The sequence below is a fragment of the Salvelinus alpinus genome, chromosome 11 (assembly GCF_045679555.1).
Source record: "Salvelinus alpinus chromosome 11, SLU_Salpinus.1, whole genome shotgun sequence".
NCBI classification, from domain to species: Eukaryota; Metazoa; Chordata; class Actinopteri; order Salmoniformes; family Salmonidae; genus Salvelinus; species Salvelinus alpinus.
In genome coordinates this window covers 32,499,179-32,522,905 of record NC_092096.1, presented here as the reverse complement: position 1 = coordinate 32,522,905, position 23,727 = coordinate 32,499,179, and the positions used below count along the sequence as shown (strand labels likewise).

Below are 23,727 nucleotides of genomic sequence, written 5' to 3'. Positions count from 1 at the left end.
ATAAATCGTTATATTAGCATACCACATGTGCAAACGTTACCCCAGCATGAATCAAAGGCAAGGGGAGCGATAACGTTATGATCACCAAAATATATTAATTTTTTCACTAACCTTCTCAGAATTCTTCCGATGACACTCCTGTAACATCATATTACAAAATACATATAGAGTTTGTTCGAAAATGTGCATATTTAGCCACAAAAAAACGTGGTTATACAATGAGAATACTAGCAAAACTGCCCTGAAAATGTCGGGCGCTAGATTTGAGAGTGATCTAGTCTAATCGATAGCTAATCATAAACTTGACAAAAAAATACAGGGTTGACAGGAATCGAAAGACAAATTAGTTCTTAATGCAATCGCTGACTTACATTTGTAAAATTATCCTTACTGTGCAATACCGGGTCCGCCAAGCGAAGCTACACATAACAAAATGGCGACATATGCGTTTAAAATTTTTCAACAGAACAGCGATTTATCATCATAAATAGTTCTTACTGTGAGCTGTTCTTCCATCAGTATCTTGGGCAATGTATCCTTTCTTGGGTCTAATCTTATTTTGGTCGAAAGCTGTCCTCTTGTCCGTCGAAATGCCCACTAACGTTCGACCGGGACCCCGAAACGTGCCCGGTGCTTCAATGTGCATCACAAAGCAATGCCTCAAAATCGCACTAAACGGATATAAATTGCTATAAAACGGTTTAAATTAACTACCTTATGATGTTTTTAACACCTATAACGAGTAAAAACATGACCGGCGATATATAAGTGGCTAAACCAACGCTTGGAAAGAGAGAGAGTCCGACGTCCATCTTGCGTGAGGCGCAGCAGGAAAAGAACGGTACATCCGGTCTTTTCTGTTTTATACTGGCCCTGATTGCGCAATCGACTCCATTCAAATTGTCACCTCTTACTGACATCTAGAGGAAGGCATGGGCAGTGTTTGTATCCTCATAGGATTTACAGGGACTTTAAAACTGACCTGGGACCAGAGGCCAAAATGTCTGAAATCTCACTCCATATCAGGAAAAGTGCTGTAGAATGAGTTCTGTTTCACTCAGAGACATAATTCAAACGGCTATAGAAACTAGAGAGTGTTTTCTATCCAATAATAACTATAATATGCATATTGTACGAGCAAGAATTGAGTATGAGGCAGTTTAATTTGGAGACGATAAATGCTAATGTTGAAACAGCACCCCCTATATTTAATAATGAAACGAAGAACACTTAAACAAACTAATCAAAACAACAAAACGAACGTGAAGCTATATAGATAAAGTGCAGACACAAGCAACAAATACATAGACAATAACCCACGAAATACCCAACGGAATATGGCTGCCTAAATATGGTTCTCAATTAGAGGCAGCTGTTTATCGTTGTCTCTGATTGGGAACCATATTTTGGTCCTCCTCTCTTCCTCCATACAACGAACGTGACAGACAGACAGACAAAGACTGTTGTGGGTGTGACAGTATGACAGTATATCCATGTTATGAACCTAAGCAACATTTGGATGTTATTTGAATATTTCCTGGTATCATGGTGTGTTGACTGTGGCAGCTATTACAGTCATAAACACAGGCTCATGGATAGCAGGGGAGAGGTGTGGGGTTCTTGCCCTTATTCATGTTGTTGATGGCTGTTATACATTAATCAACTTCATAATGAAGTTATCATGTAGGCCTAGCAAACGCGATTATCCAAATCGCCATAGAGACAAGGAAGTAAAACCACATCCTAATGTATCTACTTGTACTGTAGCACTGGAATCCAACACAATTACCCGTATGGACTACAATATGTCCATACCAGGAACTATGGGCTTTTGTACATACAGAATTACATGCACTTTGTTTACACAATTGGGGATTAGGCTGCGATAACCCTGCAGGTACCACATACAAAACAGGAATTTATTTACAATGCATTGGGCTGTAGGAAGGTGACCTGCTTTGCCTGGCCCTGAGAGAACTCACTGACACAGGTTACAATCATATCTTTGGTGTTTTCTTTGTTTGTTTAACCACATACTTCATGTCTCGTCAATCAGAGGTCAGTGGATATTGTACTGAACCCTGCTCTTTAGTGAAGCCCATGTTCCACGCCAATAATAATGAATTGATTTCTATTTACCAAATGTACTGCAAATTACTGTCACAAATGTGAACTTGATACACTAACAGAAATGTACATTTGATCACACAACATACTGCATTTCAAATACCGTATAAAGTCCTCTGTAATAACAGAGAAAATACATTGGGTCTATTGGTCAGTGTTTGTTTATGTGGAGGGAGGGGTTGGAGCTGAAGTTTCAGCATCTCCTGGGTGTGTTCACCTGGTCAGCAGAGAGGGAGGAGAGAAACACTATAAACTCATCTCTCTTTCCCCGGTCTCCCCATCTCACAACCAAACTCTGGGGAGGGAAGAGGACAGCTAACTGGGTAGGTGTGCCATCATTTCAAGCTGCATTATACATTTTTATCCTGATCAAAGAAAAGCGCAGTGTTTCAATTTAAGAGGTAATAATTCAGATATGTTTGGCACCTTTTATAACTTATTGTTTGAAATGATTTGAATGGTGCCCTTTGCTTAGTATTCTGTGTATTTTTATGAAGTTGAGACTGACTACACTCTTAAAGTGTCAGACATTTGCCCGAAATGCCAGATAGGCCCACTTGACTAAAAGTTGACCAACCCATCTAACTTGTTTTTGTCGATGTTGTGGAAAATTACCACTATCTGTCTAATAATGGGGGCCTCAAGGTAAAAATAATGGGCCAGTTTTGGGACATCAAAGAAAAAAAATGGGCCAGTGTTTTAGAAACTAATACTGGTCCCAGTCCGCCCCTGCACTCTTAGAAAAAAGGGTTCCAAAAAGGTTCTGCAGCTGTCTTCATAGGAGAACCTTTTGAATAACCGTTTTTGTTCATAGAATAATATTGTCCTCTGTGAAATGGTTCCACATGGAACCCATAAGGCTTACTCAAAGGGTTATCCTATGGGAACAGTCAAAGAACCCTTTCATGTTCTAGATAACTTTTTTCAAAGTGTAGAAGTAAATCTAATGTTTGATAACAGTGTGAGTCAAAACATATCTTATGCATATCATAGAAATTGTGGAAATCAGTAGATTTAGATAGACTTGAGACATGCTTTTAAATCTCATCACATTTACCTCAAAGTAGACTATATTTTTTACTTCTTTCAAAGTGCATGTTTGGTTAATCAATGTAGTGTTTCCATAGAGTAGTGTAGTGTTTCCATAGAGTAACTGCAATGCTACTTTGGTAGTCAAATCACCTTATCATCACTTTGTCATTTTGTTTAACTGGAAAGGTACAACACTGCCTGTTAACTCTCAGAAGGAAATTGTGCACATTAGTTCAGACTTCAAAATGAACACAGACAATTCTTTCTTAATTATTTTCTTCTACATTAAATCTTTCAACAGATCTGGATTGATAAATGATTGTGTTTTAATTAACATGTGTTCACAACAACAATGCTTCTCTTGAGTTGCAATATAAGGGTTAGGAGCATTAAACCATAATCTCTTCACAGTGGCCATGATCCAGCCAGTACTTCTACTCCTGCTAATGGGTAAGAGATCAGATGGGGTGAATATTCCCCTTTTGGTATTATAGACCAACCTGCTATGACTTATCTAGTTGACCATGTATTCAATGTAGTTGGGTAGTGGTTCAGAACCTGGCAACATCTATGTATGTACAATGAGCTTCAGTTTAACCAACATTTAAGATGGCATCTACAGAACTCTCTTCTTGAGTGGACACATTCATATTTTAGTACAGTTTGCTTCAGTTTAACCAACATTTAAGATGACATCTACAGAACTCTCTTCTTGAGTGGACACATTCATATTTTAGTACAGTTTGCTTCAGTTTAACCATTTAAGATGACATCTACAGAACTCTCTTCTTGAGTGGACACATTCATATTTTAGTACAGTGATTATGAAGTTGAAATGCTAGTCCTAAGGTTGATGTCGGTGTCACAATCTAAACAGACCATCCCAAAACTGACATCTTTCTGATGTGACATTTATCCCCACAGCAGCCATGTCCTCACCAGTGTTTGGGACTGAGATATCAGTACTAGAGGGAACCTCTGTTACCCTTGTCTGCAGATACCTTGGGGATATAAAGCTTGAGACATGCTGGGGCAGATCTTGTGGAATTTTTCATTGTACTGATCCCATAATGGAAGATCAATCCAAATATAAAATTAACGCTGAAGTTGGAACAGTGGATCTCACCATTTTAAAGCTACAGCCGACAGACGGTGGGAGCTATTGCTGCAGAGTAAATGTCCCTGGATGGTTCAATGATCTTAAACAATTCTACAGCCTGAGGGTAGTCAAAGGTAAGTGTTGCACACTTCATAATACAGGTTATCAATGGGTTTTTCTCAGTGCAGATGTCACCTTACAGTAGGAAGGAGCATGAAGGGTTAAAGTCTTCTCTATGTATGAATGTTGTATTTCTGCATCACTATTGTGTATCAGTTTGTTCTCTCACTAACAAAGTCTGCACTACTGGTAATATCCTTTTGCTACCTAGTTGTACTTTATCCTGTGTCCCTTTCTGATGGTCTGTGTGGTGAAATACAGTATATCTTGGTTACAGGTTGTGTGAGGGACCTACTGGACGAAGTCCATTTTCTGGGGAACAATATTGCGAATCAGCCATTTACAACCGAAAATGCAAGTCAGTGCAGGCAGGAATGCATCAAAAATGACAGGTGCCAGTACTTCAATTTTTTTGATGAAAACACAGGAAGAATAGTCCACAGGTACATGCTCAAAAATTATATTTTTTTATGCTTGGGCAAATAAAGGCAGCAATATAATTTTTGAATCAGCACCATTCTGATAACTACTACCACATTTTTTGTGATATTTATTCCACAGAAACAATTGTTTCCTGAAGGTCTCAACTGGTGATTCGCCTGAAATTACAATACAGCACCTCCAACATGCAACCTCAGGCTACTCTCTGAGAAACTGCAGTGGTAAAGGTGAGTACATACAATAACATGACTTGATTCATCATTTGTTTTGGCCATTGAATATCTAGCCAATATCTAATAATCACAGAGGTAGACTTTGTTAATAGGCCCTCTTGAACAGGATAACAGACATGGATATCAAACTCTGTCATGTTGTGTTTCTGTTTATTCCATCATCTCTGTTGAAGGTGTAACTTAGTGAACGTCATCAATCAAGCATCAGACCTCTTTAAAGAGAGCCTTTTCAGACCAATGATGTGTAAAGTCTATATTCTGTAGTCTATAGAATACTATACAGTACTATCACTACTATGTATTCACTTTTAGTCATTGATGCACAGGACACGTCCATATTCATAAAACAAATTGGTTGGAGGTTTGAATGAGTTTGCAAATTTATGAATTTGCCTCTGTCACATGCTCTATATTACTCTGCTATCAAACAGTATGTGTTTCCTATATTTTAGAATAAATAGTGGAAGCTGAAGATGGTCATGTTTGCCAATCAACACAACAAGCAGTCTGATAAACATTTCCTCTGTATTTTAAACAGTCACCTACTCAGCCAAGAAGTACAGCCTTGTCCCTGAGAAGAAAAACTGGACCGAGGTACACGAGTACTGCAGACAGCACTACACAAACCTGTCCATCGTACACACAGAAGAGGATTGGAAGGCTATTCAATACTCTTTGGGTAATTTCAGTGGTGATGTGTGGATTGGGCTCCATAGGTCTGATCCAAATGAAAAGTGGAAGTGGTCTGATGGAGAGGACTTCATGTTCTTTAACTGGGAAAAAGGTTTTGGTGTCCACAATGTGCCTCATGACTGTGTCTTGTCTACTTCATCTCACTGGCAACCAGTGGCTTGCAAAACTCCAAGACAGTATATGTGTCAACAAGGTAAGGACTGACTCACTCACTCACTGTCTCTTTTTATCAATGGAAAATCCAACTTGTCATTTAACAAATGGGATTGACTGATTGCGCAACACCTACCCTAATACTGTATTCTTCATCTTATCAGATCTCAAACACTTTATTAATTAGGTTATCAAGTTCACCAAGTTTATTTCATATTGTGTGAAGTCATTAACTGCCTCATGAAATCTGATGTGTCACTTTTCACCTTCCCTCCTGTAAGTTCGTCATGGTAATGGAACAACAGAGAAGGAGTATGAGCTGATGCCTGGGCCAAAGATGCAGCAGGATGCTGTGACAGACTGCAGAACAATAAAAGGCAGAGAACTGGCTAGTATCTGTAACCAGAAAGAACAGGAAGCCTTTGATGAGTTGACTACAGAGGACACCTGTATTGGACTTGAGAACAACAATACACTATGGGAATGGTCAAACAGAGAACCATTTCAGCAATGGGAACATAACATGGGAGATGGAAACTGTGTACAGCTGAACTCAGACAGAAAATGGACTCCAAAAGATTGCTCTAATCAATGTGCTTTCATTTGCTATGGAGGTGAGTTCAACATTGTAAGAGTGTTTTCAAACTTTTCAAACAGTCAATCATATGACTAAATTGTATATAATCTCCACAAAGAAAATCCTAGTTTACTAGGAGTACTTTGCTTTTGTATCAATGATAAAAATGACAGGAAACTTAAAATGTACTTAAATGTACAGTTGAAGTTGGAAGTTAACATACACTTAGGTTGGAGTCATTAAAACTCGTTTTTCAACCGCTCCACAAATTTCTTGTTAACAAACTCTAGTTTTGGCAAGTCGTTTGGACATCTACGTTGTGCATGATAAGTAATTTTTCCAACAATTGCTAACAGACAGATTATTTCACTTATAATTCACTGTATCACAATTCCAGTGGGTCAGAAGTTTACATACACTAAGTTGACAATACCTTTAAACAGCTTGGACAATTCCAGAAAATTATGTCATGGCTTAGAAGCGTCTGATAGGCTAATTTACATAGATTGAGTCAATTGGAGGTGTACCTGTGGATGCATTTCAAGGCCTACCTTCAAACTCAGTGTCTCTCTGTTTGACATCATGGGAAAATCAAAAGAAATCAGCCAAGACCTCAGAAAAAAATTGTAGACCTCTACAAGTCTGGTTCATCCTTGGGAGCAATTTCCAAACGCCTGAAGGTACCACGTTCATCTGTACAAACAATAGTACGCAAGTATAAACACCATGGGACCACGCAGCCATCATACCGCTCAGGAAGGAGACACGTTCTGTCTCCTACAGAAGAACGTACTTTGGTGCAAAAAGTGCAAATCAATCCAACAACAACAGCAAAGAACCGTGTGAAGATGCTGGAGGAAACAGGTACAAAAGTATCTAAATCCACAGTAAAACGAGTCCTATATCTACACAACCTGAAAGGCCGCTCAGCAAGGAAAAAAGCTACTGCTCCAAAACCGCCACAAAAAAAGCCAGACTACGGTTTGCAACTGCACATGGGTACAAAGATTGTACTTTTTTGAGAAATGTCCTCTGGTCTGATGAAACAAAAATAGAACTGTTTGGCCATATTGACCATCGTTATGTTTGGAGGACAAAGGGGGAGGCTTGCAAGCTGAAGAACAACATCCCAACTGTGAAGCACGAGGGTGGCAGCATCATGTCGTGGGGGTGCTTTGCTTCAGGATGGACTTGTGGACTTCACAAAATAGATGGCATCATGAAGAGGGAAAATTATGTGGATATATTGAAGCAACATCTCAAGACATCAGTCAGGAAGTTAAAGCTTGGACAACAAACAAAGTCAAGGTATTGGAGTGGCCATCACAAAGCCCTGACCTCAATCCTATAGAAAATGTGTGGTCAGAACTGAAAAAGCGTGTGCGAGCAAGGAGTCCTATGAACCTGACTCAGTTACAGAAGCTCTGTCAGGAGGAATGGGCCAAAATTCACCCAACTTATTGTGGGAAGCTTGTGGAAGGCTACCCAAAACGTTTGACCCAAGTTAAACAATTTCAAGGCAATGCTACCAACAACTAATTGAGTGTATGTATACTTCTGACCCACTGGGAATGTGATGAAATAAATAAAAGCTGAAATAAATCATTCTCTCTACTATTATTCTGACATTTCACATTCTTCTAATAAAGTGGTGATCCTAACTGACCTAAAACAGGGCATTTTTACTAGGATTAAATGTCAGGAATTGTGAAAAACTGAGTTTAAATGTACTTGGCTAAGGTGTATGTAAACTTCCGACTTCAACTGTATATGTATTCTACCTCATTCATACAGATGAACGTCCACTTAACACCACTGGGGATTTGACCATTCCTGTTACCCCTGAAACCATCAGCCCTACTTCAACTGGACCTCCCTCTATCAAGACGTCCACCACAACACCTACCACTTTGCTACCTACTACTACTAATGGACAGTCCACCACCACACCAACTACCACTACCAATGGACAGTCCACCATCACACTAACTACCACTACCAATGGACAGTCCACCACCACACTAACTACCACTACCAATGGACAGTCCACCACCACACCACCTACCACTACCAATGGACCGTCCACCACATCACCACCTACCACTACCATTGGACAGTCAACCACACCCCCAACCTCAACTTCCAGTGGACAACTGACCTCATTAGGTCCCACCTCCCCAGACAGGAAGCCCACATCCTCCCCCAGTATTACAACTTCTCCACTCCATCCTGGTGAGTGTCAGACATGGAGCTACATTCTGTACCAATCTACACAAAGGTATACAAGTGCCAGTTTTTGGGCTTTTAATGATAGACAAGTCCTTGAGAGAATTTGTGGTTTTGTGTTAGTGCACTTCCATTAACATGTGTGCAATTTCATGTGTGTTTGTGTTTTGTCCATGCAGACTACCTGCACTACCTCAACGAGTCCAAGAGCTGGATCAATGCCCTGAAGTTCTGTAAAAGTCGTCACTCCAACCTGGTGCACATCACCAACCAGACCGTGCAGGCTGACTTGATCCAGCTCCTGGCCAATGTGGAGCTGCCATGTGGGGGGGTGTGGATTGGTCTGGAGCGGTCCATCTTTGAGTGGAGCGCCCCCTGGCTGTGGACCAGTGGTGATGTTAATAAGGTGGTGAAGTACAGAGAGTGGCACAGCTGCTTCCCCCTCAACCCCATCAATTACCACTGTGGTAAGATGGTCCGGGTTGGTAACGGAGAACTGAAGTGGCTGGATGCTTCCTGTCATCAGGAATTAACCTTCATCTGTCAAGGTGCATTGCTCAACTTTGGAGCTCCTATTTTATTTTATTTTTTCAGTTGGGTGGGACATTCATAACTTTGTAGATAGTCAAATATTACATTGAAGTGTCATGGTTTACTGCGGAATAGAGATTTACTGTCTTGACTCTCATGTCAGCTCTATGCAATGAATTACGTTATGCGATGCTCTGATTATACCTCCCTATTGAGGCTCAACCTACATCCCAGACACCCCCTCTCTACAGCTGGCTACTATCTGAATTACTCTTTTCTCCCCTTAACTCCCTCCCTTTTACAGAGTCTAGACTCACTCTACTAGTAATAGTCTTTAGAATGAGCCAAAACATAATGGCAAGGCCTGGTCATATAAGATACTGCAAAATTGATGTCCTCTAATCCTGTGTATGATTCTTTCTTTTGGAAAAGTTTTATCGTTACTTTTCCTTTAAAAACAGCTCATGTATATCTTTGTACATCATTTTATACACATAAAAACGGCATAAAAGCATAAAACACAGCATATGAATATTACATTTAAATTTGTTAAAAATTTGTTAAAAAGAAACAACCATGAATAAAAGTATTTTTCTTTGTAAAAACATCAATTCTTTAAAAGCCATTTAGAATGTGTACAAATGATTTAACAAAAGTAAAACATTTTTAAGACATGAAAACATGTAAAGAATGTCACTTTGTTAAAAAACTGTCTTCGGTCCTTTGTACAGGAGCGGGGTGAGTTCTTATCAAACTCGCCTCCTCTTGCTCTTCCGTATCAATTCCCGTCCTGTCCTTCGGGGCCCAGAGGAGATCCCTCCCCTAGGCGCATCGCCCTCGTGGGCCCTCGCATCTCGTGGGCGACCATCCAGGACAGGTCCCGGTGCCGATTCAGGAGAGCAGGATGGGCCACGTTACGCCAAACCGTTATGGGCTCGCCTATAGCAAACCCGCGCACTGGGCACACTGGTTCCCACTCCTGCACAAGAGAGAGACTGTGACTGCTTCTTTTTCCAGTTTAAAATGTCTTAAAAACTTCTGGAGCTGGGTGTAGTGTGTGGGGAGCAGGAAAGAGACTGAGGCTCACAGGTCGACTTGGATCAGCCTCAGGGTTCTGAGGTAAAATCCCAGCCAGAACCGTGCGAGGGCCTGGGTCTTGTTGTTGACCGGGGAGGTGGCAAGAGTGAGATGTAACGCTGTATAGCGGCTGCCCAGGAACAAGTAGAGGTCAGGCAAGCCTTTCCCCCCCTTGGACCTGGGCCTCTTGACTACCTCCCTCCTCAGCCTCTCCTACTTGCTTCCCCACAGGAAGTAAAACAGCATCCGTTCCAGAGCTAAAAGAGTTCTTCGTGGGGGGATAAAAACAGAACTGATTAACCTCTAACGAGCCTCTACCCCGGGTCCGGGATCACCCCCCACACACTGATTAGCATAGCTAGCATAGCTTCACAAGTAGATAGTAGCATCTAAATATCATTAAATCACAAGTCCAAGACACCAGATGAAAGATACAGATCTTGTGAATAAAGCCACCATTTCAGATTTTTAAAATGTTTTACAGGGAAGACAAAATATGTAAATCTATTAGCTAAACACGTTAGCAAAATACACCACTTTTCTAACTCCATCAGTTTCTTACTACTTCAGGTGCTATCACCAATTCGGCTAAACTAAGATATTGATAGCCACTAACCAAGAAAAAACCTCTTCAGATGACAGTCTGATAACATATTCATGGTATAGGATAGTTTTTGTTAGAAAAAAGTGCATATTTCAGGTAGAAATCACAGTTCTACATTGCAGCTGCAATCTGAAATAGCGTTGGAAGCAGCCGGAATAATTACTGAGACCGACGTCAATTACCAAAAGAATCATCCTAAAACACTTCAGAAAAATAGACAGCCTACAGCAATCGAAAGACACAGATCTTGTGAATCCAGAGAATATTTCAGATTTTCTAAGTGTTTTACAGCGAAAACACAATATAGCATTATATGAGCGTACCACAATAGCCAGAATCACAACCGCATTTACCAGCTGTAAATGTTAGCGATCGTAACAACCCAACAAAAGATATATAATTTGACTAACCTTGATATACTTCATCAGATGACAGACCTGTAACATCATATTACACAATGCATATAGCTTTTGTTCGAAAATGTGCATATTTAGCAGCACAAATCGTGGTTATACTATGTAATCACTACAAACATTGCATGTATTCTGGCCGGCGCCATTTTGGATTAGCGCCTATTCTTATAAAAATACTATTCATAAACTTGACTAAAAAATATAAGTTGGACAACAATCGAAAGATAAATTAGTTCTTAATGCAATCGCTATGTTAGATTTTTAAAATTAACGTTACTAGACATATAGTGTGCGTTGCAGCCAGACCAGTGCCTGCAAAAGTGGCGCGCAAACACTATGACATTTTTCCACATAAATACATAATAACATCATAAATAGTTCCTACTTTTGGACGAGCTTCCATCAGTATCTTGGGCAATGTGTCTTTTCTTCAAAAGAATAGTTGCTTTGTTGTAAAACGTCCTCTTCACCTTTGGAACTAGCTGCTACCATTAGCTATGTCGCACACACATGTCCAAATCCTCAAACTAGATACAAAGGAAATTCAGAAAAATAGCACTATACTCGCATAAACTGATATAAATCGGTTTCAAATAACATCGTTATGATGTTTCTAACACCTATATTTAATTAAATTACAGATGGATACATCTCTGGTCGATAACTGAGCGTTCCAAAATTTCATCCTGACTTCTTCCCAGGCGCCATGACGAACGAGACAAAGAAAGGTACTCTCGTTCCATCCGGCTTTATAACCTCGGACAGCTACGCAGACAGACCATTCCACTTCTCATTGGTTACTGACATCCAGGGGAAGGCGGGTGCAGTTCAATTCCAGCCATAGGATATACACAGGCTTTAAAACTGAACCCAGATCAGAGGATAATTCTCAGACCTTCGCAAGTCATGTCAGGATTTTTGCTGTAGAGGGAGTTCTGGGTCACCCACAGACATAATTCAAACGGTTTTAGAAACTAGACAGTGTTTTCTATCCAATATTAGTAAGGATATGCATATTGTACGATCAAGAATTGAGCAATAGGCCGTTTAATTTGGAGACCAAAATATGCTAATGCGGAACAGCACCCCCTATAGTTGCAAGAAGTTAATTAAAGCACAGGTAAAATCACAGCTTTAATGTTTAAAACCTTGCCCTCAAAAGTCAGCTGTCGACGTCCCCAAAAACCCAGTCTCCGTCTTACTGTCCCCAGGATCCCACTCCAATTATCGCTCCTTCCTCCCTCCCGGTCAAACTTTACCCCCAGTACCCTTATGTCCGTCGTTTTAACAGTCAGTGGTAGTCTGGTCAAGTCTGGGTTTGCCCACGGTCCGAAAAAATGGGCCTCTGTCTTGTCTCTGTTCAGTCTCGCCCCAAAGGCTTGTCCGTATCAGTTAGTCCTGTCCAGGGTCCTATCGATGGATAAAAGGTCGGTACATAAAATGTTCACGTCGTCCATGTAAAAAACACACTTGGCGGTCATCCCCCCACACCCACCACACTGATCCGTTGGTCCCTTCGCAAGACCTGTGCCAGTGGTTTGATGCAGGCCATAAACAGAAGGGGAGACAATGGACAGCCCTGACGGATGCTGCAGTGTACTCCCACTGCTTTTGACAAATGCCCATTTACAAGGATGTTGCTGGTGATATCCCCATACAGCAGTCCCACCCAAGCTAAGAACCTGTCCGGGAAGCACATTTTTTGCAGTACCTTGAAAAGGTACTGGTGCGACCCGATCAAAAGCTTTTTCAAAATCAAAATTTAGGACTACAAGCCGCATGTTTCTGTCTCTCGCATAACAGATGGCATCTCGGATCAGTACCAGGCTGTCCGTGATCTTCCTTCCGGGAATGGCACAGGTTTGGTCCGGGTGGATAACCTCCCCTAAAACACCTTGTAAAAAGTTTACAGTCAAAATTTAAAAGGGTAATCGGTCTCCAGTTCTTCAGTCCTGTTGTTTTTTGTGTGTAAAAGAGTCACGATCCCTAACTGTCAGGTAGTCTATCGAGGGGTTCAAAGTCAGTAAAAACAGTCAGAAGTTCGTCGGCTAAAACATCTCTAAAGGTCAGATAAAACTCCAAGGGGAGGCCGTCCTCCCCCGGTGACTTACCCCTCTTAAAATGTTTCAGTCCTTGGTCGATTGCTGTCCTCGTCAGGTCTTTTGTTAGGTCGTCTGTGTTGGGTGAGGTATGTATGTTAAAATGTCCCCCATGGTTTCCTCCTAGAGATTTTTTACCCCAAACAGTTCCACATAAAATTCCTTGACTACTTCTTTTATTCCCTTTGTATCTTTTTTTTATGTATTCTTTGTATGTTTTTTAAACCTGTCATTATCCTACCCTTACTAACTATTTTCTTTAAAAAGTACTTTGTACACTTCTCCCCCTCTTCTAATTCCCTTTCCTTACTTCTTAAAATAACCCCCTTACTTTTCTGTTCTGCTAAAAATGCCATTTCCTTTTTTACTTCTTTGATTTCATGGTTAAAATCAAAGCCCTGTTGACCTAGATTAAAATACCTTTCCAGTCGCCTCTGCAGTCCCTCCATGCGTCTATCTTCTTCTTTTCTTTTTTTCTTTCCTATCTCTCTAAAGAAGGTCCTTGTCCTACCCTTCACCATTTCCCACCACTGTGCTCGTGTGTCAAAGAAGTCCTGTAGCGTCTACCACTGGCTGAACTGCTCCCTGTACTGACTAACTACTCTATCATCTTCTAAAAGGGATCTAATCCTGTGCATGATGTTTCAACAGATCTCCACTAGAAGGCTCTCCATGTCCTTATGGACAGTCTGCAGACAGACACCACACTGATCTGCCAGAGAGACTACCACACTCATGGTCTGGAAGGAACCTGCCTTTCAATTCATTATATTACACTACTATTATTACTACTTTTACATATTATTATAATCTCTATTACATAATATTACATTACATTTACGCCATTTAGCAGACGCTCTTATCCAGAGCGACTTACACATTGGAAAGTTCATACAAATTCATCCTGGTCCCCCCGTGGGAATTGAACCCACAACCCTGGCGTTGCAAGCGCCATGCTCTACCAACTGAGCCACACGGGACTCACTTGATTACTTAATGATACTCTACTTACATATACGGACTCATTGTTATTTGACCTATAATTTACTGTAATAGTTTGATTGTTTAAAAATAGAGTAAAGAAAGGTAAAGTAAAAGTTATTAACTGAAAATGTATTATTTAACTCCTGTGTGATCTGTACTGTTTGAGAACGCGATTTAGTTAGAATGTAAATGTTATTTTGTACTTTCTGCATAAACATCCATTTAGCATTTGATCAGTGTGGAATTTCATTCTTCATAGAAAGTGCATTGAGTGATGAATTAAAAGCAATTAAAATGGTCATAATGTAACCTTATTATTTGAGAGGTATTAAGTGGTGTCTAGTCTAAATCGACTTGATCAATATTTTCAGCAGCACTGAAGGAGTCCATCTCAACTGTCAGCAACAATGAACCTGGTATCTCAGACAACAACTTTTCATGGGGGCGAGATGTCTGACTTCTATAATGTTGACACACTATTGCACTGATGGGCTGTATTTATGCAACACTGCTCTCTAAACCATAAGCTCAAATCTGTTTTTCCCAGGTACAGCCCCTGACCTCTTCTTCAGCAGGCAGTCCTTGGATGAGTCCTTCAGTGACACCTGAGCAGTCGAACCATGTGAATGTATGCTGATATACTATATGCTTAATGCTTTAGTGTAAATCAATCTAATATTGTAATATTGAGCACTGACATTCAGCCTCAACTGGGTGGTAGTAACTGTGGCTCTCTGACCCGTAAGGGCCATGGACAGACTGAACACTCATCTCTGGACAATAGAGACTGCTCTCTGACCCGTAAGAGCCATTGACAGACTGAACACTCCTCTCTGGACAATAGAGACTGCTCTCTGACCCGTAAGAGCCATGGACAGACTGAACACTCCTCCCTGGACAATAGAGACTGCTCTCTGGCCCGTAAGGGCCATTGACAGAATGAACACTCCTCTCTGGACAATAGAGACTGCTCTCTGACCCGTAAGGGCCATGGACAGACTAAAGACTCCTCCCTAGACAATAGAGACTGCTCTCTGACCCGTAAGGGCCATTGACAGACTGAACACTCATCTCTGGACAATAGAGACTGCTCTCTGACCCGTAAGAGCCTTTGACAGACTGAACACTCCTCTCTGGACAATAGAGACTGCTCTCTGACCCGTAAGAGCCATGGACAGACTGAACACTCCTCCCTGGACAATAGAGACTGCTCTCTGGCCCGTAAGAGCCATTGACAGACTGAACACTCCTCTCTGGACAATAGAGACTGCTCTCTGACCCGTAAGGACCATGGACAGACTAAAGACTCCTCCCTGGACAATAGAGACTGCTCTCTGACCCGTAAGGGCCATTGACAGACTGAACACTCCTCTCTGGACAATAGAGACTGCTCTCTGACCCGTAAGGGCCATTGACAGACTGAACACTCCTCTCTGGACAATAGAGACTGCTCTCTGACCCGTAAGGGCCATGGACAGACTGAACACTCCTCTCTGGACAATAGAGACTGCTCTCTGACCCGTAAGGGCCATTGACAGACTGAACACTCCTCTCTGGACAATAGAGACTGCTCTCTGACCCGTAAGGGCCATTGACAGACTGAACACTCCTCTCTGGACAATAGAGACTGCTCTCTGACCCGTAAGGGCCATTGACAGACTGAACACTCCTCTCTGGACAATAGAGACTGCTCTCTGACCCGTAAGAGCCATTGACAGACTGAACACTCCTCTCTGGACAATAGAGACTGCTCTCTGACCCGTAAGGGCCATGGACAGACTGAACACTCCTCTCTGGACAATAGAGACTGCTCTCTGACCCGTAAGAGCCATTGACAGACTGAACACTCCTCTCTGGACAATAGAGACTGCTCTCTGACCCGTAAGAGCCATGGACAGACTGAACACTCTTCTCTGGACAATAGAGACTGCTCTCTGACCCGTAAGTGCCATGGACAGACTAAACACTCTTCTCTGGACAAGATAGACTGCTCTCTGAAGAGATTGTTCCTTCGCACTGGAAGTAAGACTATCATCTTTATTTTTTTTATTTTTTTTTACGTATATATTTTCTATAAACAAATAGAAATAGAGTATGACAGTAGGGAAAGTTACACAGAGGTTGCATCAACGTGCACTAGGCCAGATTCAAACCTACGACACCAAAGACATGTGTTCCAGGGGCTGAGGCATTACCGCTAGACCAGCCAGGCTACAAGACTGCCATCTTATTGGGGTTATTGGGGTTTATATCTGTTAGACAGGTGCAGGGATGGCACTTTAGCACCAATAGGGTCCTACTTTAACAAGCACTGTCAGATGCAGGACACAGCGATGCATTCATGTAGACTACACCACTGTCAGATGCTATGTCACGTTCGTCGTATTGAGGAGACCAAAGGCGCAGCGTGATATGAATACATTCTTCTTTTAATAAAGGAAGAACACTGAACAAACTAACAAAGTAACAAAAACGAACGTGAAGCTATATAGAATGAGTGCTGACACAGCCAACTACACATAGACAAGAACCCACGAAAACAAAATGGAAATGGCAACCTAAATAGGATCCCCAATCAGAGACAACGATAAACAGCTGTCTCTAATTGGGAACCAATTCAGGCCACCATAGACCTACAATATACCTAGGCTAACAAACACCCCTAGACATACAAAAACCATAGACCCTACAAACAAGCATACCCACCCTTGTCACACCCTGACCTGACCAAAAGAATACAGAAAACATAGATAACTAAGGTCAGGGCGTGACAGTACCCCCCCCCCCCCCAATGGTGCGGACTCCCGACCGCAAACCTGAACTTATAGGGGAGGGTCCGGGTGGGCATCTACCCTCGGTGGCGGCTCTGGTTCTGGACGCCGCTGGGGATCGTTGCTGGAGGCTCCGGACTGGGGATCGTCGCTGGAGGCTCCGGACTGGGGATCGTCGCTGGAGGCTCCGGACTGGAGATCGACGGTGGAGGCTCCGGACTGGAGGCCGTCTCTGGAGGCTCCGGACTGGAGGCCGTCGCTGGAGGCTGCGGACTGGAGGCCGTCGCTGGAGGCTCCGGGCTGGAGCCCGTCTCTGGAGGCTCCGCGCCATGACTCCTCACTGGAGGCTTCGTGCCATGGATCATCACTGGAGACTTCGTGCCATGGATCATCACTGGAGGCTTCTTGCCATGGATCATCACTGGAGGCTTCGTGCCATGGATCATCACTGGAGGCTTCTTGCCATGGATCATCACTGGAGGCTTCGTGCCATGGATCATCACTGGAGGCTTCTTGCCATGGATCATCACTGGAGGCTTTGTGCCATGGATCATCACTGGAGGCTTCTTGCCATGAATCATCACTGGAGTGGAGAGACACACAGGAGGCCTGGTTCGTGGAGCAGAGCCGGCGCAGGATACACTGGACCGTGGAGGCGCACCGGAGATCTGGAGCGCAGAGCTAGCACAACTCGTCCTGGCTGGATACCCCCTGTAGCCCAGCAAGTGCGGGGAGCTGGAACAGGCCGCACTGGGCTGTGCTGGAGAACCGGAGACACCGTGCGTAGAGCTGGCGCAGGATAACCCGGGCCGAGGAGACGCACTGGAGACCAGATGCGTTGAGCCGGCACCATCCGTCCTGGCTGGGTTCCCACTCAAGCCCGGCCGATGCGAGGAGCTGGAATGTACCGCACCGGGTTATACACGCGCACTGGAGACACCGTGCACTCCACCGCATAACACGGTGCCTGACCAGTACGACGCTCGCCACGGTAAGCACGGGGAGTTGGCTCAGGTCTCCAACCTGACTCTGCCACCCTCCCCGTGTGCCCCCCCAAAAAATTGGGGGCTGCCTCTCGGGCTTCCTTGCCAGCCGTGTTCGTCTCTCCGACTCCATCCTCCGGTATCCCTCTTCGCACTGCTCCATAGAATCCTAGGCGGGCTCTGGCACTCTCCCTGGGTCGACCGATCACCTCTCTACCTCTTCCCAGGTTGTCTCATACCCCTGGCCACGCTGCTCCTCCTTACCACGCTGCTTGGTCCTTCGGGGGTGGGTTCTTCTGTCACGTTCGTCGTATTGAGGAGACCAAGGCGCAGCGGGATATGAATACATTCTTCTTTTAATAAAGGAAGAACACTGAAGTAACAAAAACGAACGTGACGCTATATAGCACCAGTGCTGACACAGGCAACTACACATAGACAAGAACCCACAAAACCAAAATGGAAAATGGCAACCTAAATAGGATCCCCAATCAGAGACAACGATAAACAGCTGTCTCTGATTGGGAACCAATTCAGGCCACCATAGACCTACAATATACCTAGGCTAACAAACACCCCTAGACATACAAAACCCCTAGACAAGACAAACAAGCATACCCACCCTCGTCACACCCTGACCTGACCAAAATAATACAGAAAACATAGATAACTAAGGTCAGGGCGTGACATGCTATCTTTCTCTCACCACTCTCACTAAGGACTAATGCAAGTGTGTGTTCATGTGGTTTATCTTATGAGATAATATTTCCATACTGTTCAACATAGAACATAAAGTCTTGCTACTTCACAGTTCCAAAGTAATTTACAGCCTACAAAAGGACATTGAAAGAAAAGTGATTTATTTTTTGTCCATCTATAAAAGAGAATGAAGCAGACCATTGTAAGGATGTCTCTGAAATCTAACTCAGGAGCTGACCTCAATGACCCAGTGGTAAAGGAACAGCTGTTGGAGCAGGTACAGTCTACAACATCAGAATCAATGTCATGCTCACTAATTTCACTGTTCTCTTATGATCACAAGTTTATATTCCAACTGACTATATTATTAAACTCTGATGCTTGATAAAAACGATGAGTGCTGCTGGCTTTATCTGGTTTGATCATATCTCATAGATCAGAAAGGAGTTTGCTAAGAACGGGAACTTCATCCAAAATGACCATCCTTATGTTTTACTTAATCACCCTCCCGGATCCGGGATCATCCTCATCAGAAAAGCTGACTAGCATAGCCTAGCCTAGCGCCACAGGGATATTCATATAATATAATTTCATGAAATCACAAGTCCAATACAACAAATGAAAGATAAACATCTTGTGAATCCAGGCAACATTTCCGATTTTTTAAATGTTTTACAGCGAAAACACAATATATATTTATGTTAGCTCACCACAATAGCCAAACACACAACGCCATTTTTTCACCGCAAACATAGCTTTCACAAAACCCACAAATAGAGATAAAATGAATCACTAACCTTTGAACAACTTCATCAGATGACAGTCTTATAACATCATGTTATACAATACATTTATGTTTTGTTTGAAAATGTGCATATTTATAGGTATAAATCGTAGTTTTACATTGCAGCCACCGTCACAAATAGCACCAAAACAGCCAGAATAATTACAGAGAGCAACGTGAAACACATAAATACTCATCATAAAACATTAATGAAAAATACATGTTGTACAGCAAATGAAAGATAAACATCTTGTGAATCCAGCCAATATTTCCGATTTTTTAAGTGTTTTACAGCGAAAACCCAACATATATTTATGTTAACTCACCACAATATCTAAAAACACACTGCCATTTTTCCACCGCAAAGGTAGCTTTCACAAAACCCACAAATAGAGATAAAATTAGTCACTAACCTTTGAACAACTTCATCAGATGACAGTCATATGACATCATGTTATACAATACATTTATGTTTTGTTCGAAAATGTGCATATTTATAGCTACAAATCCTGGTTTTACATTGTGAATACGGCGCCTAAATGCACCAAATTGTCCGGAGAAATTTTGGACAGTCACGTAATCTAACCAAAAAACTCACCATAAACTTTGCTAAAAAATACATGCTGTACAGCAAATGAAAGATACACTGGTTCTTAATGCAACGCTGTGTTAGATTTTTAAAAATAACTTTAGTACAAAGTACAGCATGCAATAATCTGAGACAGCGCCCAGCCATTCTCCGCCATGTTGGAGCCAACATATTCCACAAAAATACGAAATAACATCATAAATATTCTCTTACCTTTGATGATCTTCCATCAGAATGTAGTGCAAGGAGTCCTAGTTCCACAATAAATAGTTGTTTTGTTTTAGAATGTCCATTTCTTCTGTCGAATTAGCAACTTTGGCTAGCATGGTGGAGCGCACATGTCCATGAACTCTTGGCGCATGGAACGAAAAATTCCAAAAGTCACAATAAACGTCGAATAAACTGGTCAAACTCAGTTGAAAATCCATCTTTATGATGTTTTTCTCATATGTATCCAATAACGTCCAAGACGGAGCATTTCGTTGTGTCTACCTAACGCATTTCAGAAAAGAATATGGTGCTCTATCGTGCGCAGCAAAATACTGCCAATTAGGCGGACCTGTCACTCCAAAAGCTCTCATTCAGTCTCACATCAAGCTAGACATCCCATTCAACATTCTACTGCCTGTTGACATCTAGTGGAAGGCGTATGAAGTGCATACAGATCCATAAATATAAGGCAATTGAATAGGCAAGGCCTTACACAGACACCCATTTTCAGAATTTTCACTTCCTGTTTGGAAGTTTGCTGCCAAATGAGTTCTGTTTTACTCACAGATGAAATTCAAACAGTTTTAGAAACTTCAGTGTTTTCTATCCAATAGTAATAATAATATGCATATCGTATGATCTAGAACAGAGTACGAGGCCATTTAATTTGGGCACGATTTTTTCCCAAAGTGAAAACAGTGCCCCCTATTAAGAAGAAGTTAAGTCTGTTGTTCAGAGTCCATTGTACTGTGTGTTGTTAGGTTTTTCATCCCGTTGAAACTATGGAAATTAAGTAAGGTGTTCATGGACTATTTCCAGTGAGAGTCTTTGTACTGTTGTGTTTGTTTTCTAAGGTCAGTGTGGGTCAGGATGAAGACATCCAGCCATGATGATGCAGCAGGAGAGGCATGGAAGGTCCAAGAAAATCACATGACATATTATATACCTTATAATACATAATAGAATGTTATTTTAGTTAATGTTATTCAAGTTATGATAGTTTGATTTGTCTGAAGAAAGTAAAATATGAAGCAAATTTATATTCGGATAGATTTAAACGTTCCAATGATTTACTATTGTCATATCAAATTATAATCTAAATGTTTTGTAGGTGTATGAATGTAGTGTAATAATAATAATGTTTGTTGTACATAAGGGAAATTAGATTAGTGAAGAGAAGAGGAATAAAATGTACATTTCAGTGAGGGATTTGCATTGTATAATTCTTCATATGGATGTAACTGTTGACATTCTAAAATAAAATATGTTTTAGTGACAACAGTATTACCATTATTTTCACACTCCAGCAAGAATGGTGAGATGGGGGAACAAACCTCAGTCATTGGCTTCATTAAGAAGTGCATCGACGACGTCATCCCCACAGTTCCCGTGCGTACATATCCAAACCAGAAGCCATGGATTACAGGCAACATCCGCATCGAGCTAAAGGGTAGAGCTGCCGCTTTCAAGGAGTGGGACGCTAATAAGAAACGCTTATAAGAAATCCCGCTATGCCCTCAGACGAACCATCAAACAAGCAAAGCGTCAATACAGGATTAAGATTGAATCCTACTATACCGGCTCTGACGCCCGTCGGATGTGGCAGGGCTTGAAAAATATTACGGACTATAAAGGGAAACCCAAATGTGAGCTTCCCAGTGATTCGAGCCTACCAGACGAGCTAAATGCCTTTTATGCTCACTTCCAGGCAAGCAACTCTGAAGCATGCATGAGAGCACCAGCTGTTTTGGACAACTGTGACGACCTGGACGACCTTTAAACAGGTCAGCATACACAAAGCCGCAGGGCCAGAAAGATTACCAGGATGTGTACTCAAAGCATGCGCGGACCAACTGGCAATTGTCTTCACTGCCATTTTCAACCTCGCCATGAGTCTGTAATACCTACATGTTTTAAGCAGACTACCATAGTCCCTGTGCCCAAGAAAACTAAGGTAATCTCACTAAATGATTACCGCCCCAGGGCACTCACGTTGGTAGCCATGAAGTGCTTTGAAAGGCTGGTCATGGCTCACATCAACAGCATCCTCCCGGATACCCTAGACCCTCTCCAATTTGCATACCGCCCAAACAGATCCACAGTTGACGCAATCTCAATCGCACTCCACACTGCCCTTTCTCACCTGGACAAAAGGAACACCTATGTGAGAATGCTGTTCATTGACTACAGCTCAGCATTCAACATCAGAGTGCCCACAAAGTTTATCACTAAGCTAAAGACCCTGGGACTAAACACCTCCCTCTGCAACTGGATCCTGGACTTCCTGACAGGCCACCACATGTGGTAAGGGTAGGCAACAACACATCTGCCACGCTGATCCTCAACACTGGGGCCCCTCAGGGGTGTGTGCTTAGTCCCCTCCTGTACTCCCTGTTCACCCACAGATGCGTGGCCAAACACAACTCCAACACCATCATTAAGTTTGCTGACAACACAACAGTGGTAGGCCTGATCACCCACAACGATGAGACAGCCTATAGGGAGTTAGTCAGAGACCTGGCACTGTGGTACCAGGACAGCAACCTCTCCCTCAATGTGAGCAAGACAAAGGAGCTGATCGTGGACTACAGGAAAAGGCGGGCCGAACAGGCCCCCACTACCATCGACGGGGCTGTAGTGGAGCGGGTCGAGAGTTTCAAGTTCCTTGGTGTTCACATCACCAGCAAACTATCATGGTCCAAACACACCGAGACACTCGTGATGAGGGCACGACAACACCTTTTCCCCCTCAGGAGACTGAAAAGATTTGGCATGGGTCCCCAGATCCTCAAAAAGTTCTACAGCTGCACCATCGAGCGCATCCTGACCGGTTGCATCATCGCCTGGTGTGGCAACTGCTCGGCATCTGACCATAAGGCGCTACAGAGGGTAGTGCGTATGGCTCAGTACATCACTGGGGCCAAGCTTCCTGCCATCCAGGACCTATATACTAGGCGGTGTCAGAGGAAAGACCAAAAAATTGTCAAAGACCCCAGTCACCCATGTAATAGACTGTTTTCTCTGCTACCGCACGGCAAGTGGTACCCGAGCGCCAAGTCTAGGACCAAAAGGCTCCTTCACAGCTTCTACCCCCAAGGCATAAGACTGCTGAACAATTAACCAAATGGCCACCAAACTATTTAGATTGACATTTTTACACTGCTGCTACGCTGTTTATTATCTATGCTTAGTCACTTCACCCCTACCTTTGAATTCTTTTTATTTAACCTTTATTTAACGAGGCAAGTCATGTACAAATTACCTCAACTAACCTGTATCCCC

The 23,727-nt window shown here is 42.5% G+C and overlaps 1 protein-coding gene across 1 annotated transcript; it reads left to right on the top strand.

Moving 5' to 3' along the window:
* The first annotated feature begins 3,498 nt into the window (after positions 1–3,498).
* On the top strand, positions 3,499–14,723 carry LOC139533982 (uncharacterized). The gene is made up of 9 exons (XM_071332554.1): positions 3,499–3,609; positions 4,084–4,392; positions 4,656–4,821; positions 4,940–5,046; positions 5,591–5,938; positions 6,180–6,512; positions 8,270–8,707; positions 8,881–9,249; positions 14,077–14,723. The coding sequence occupies exons 1-9, from the start codon at positions 3,576–3,578 to the stop codon at positions 14,085–14,087; spliced, it is 2,115 nt and encodes a 704-aa protein (XP_071188655.1). The 5' UTR covers positions 3,499–3,575; the 3' UTR covers positions 14,088–14,723.
* The last annotated feature ends 9,004 nt before the right edge of the window (positions 14,724–23,727 follow it).

Bases quoted from the DNA above. Each gene is read 5' to 3' on its own strand.
- LOC139533982 (XM_071332554.1), top strand. From the start codon at position 3,576: ATGATCCAGCCAGTACTTCTACTCCTGCTAATGG. The intron at 4,393-4,655 runs GTAAGTGTTGCA...TCTTGGTTACAG, and splicing joins CAGCCTGAGGGTAGTCAAAG to GTTGTGTGAGGGACCTACTG. The intron at 8,708-8,880 runs GTGAGTGTCAGA...TTGTCCATGCAG, and splicing joins AACTTCTCCACTCCATCCTG to ACTACCTGCACTACCTCAAC.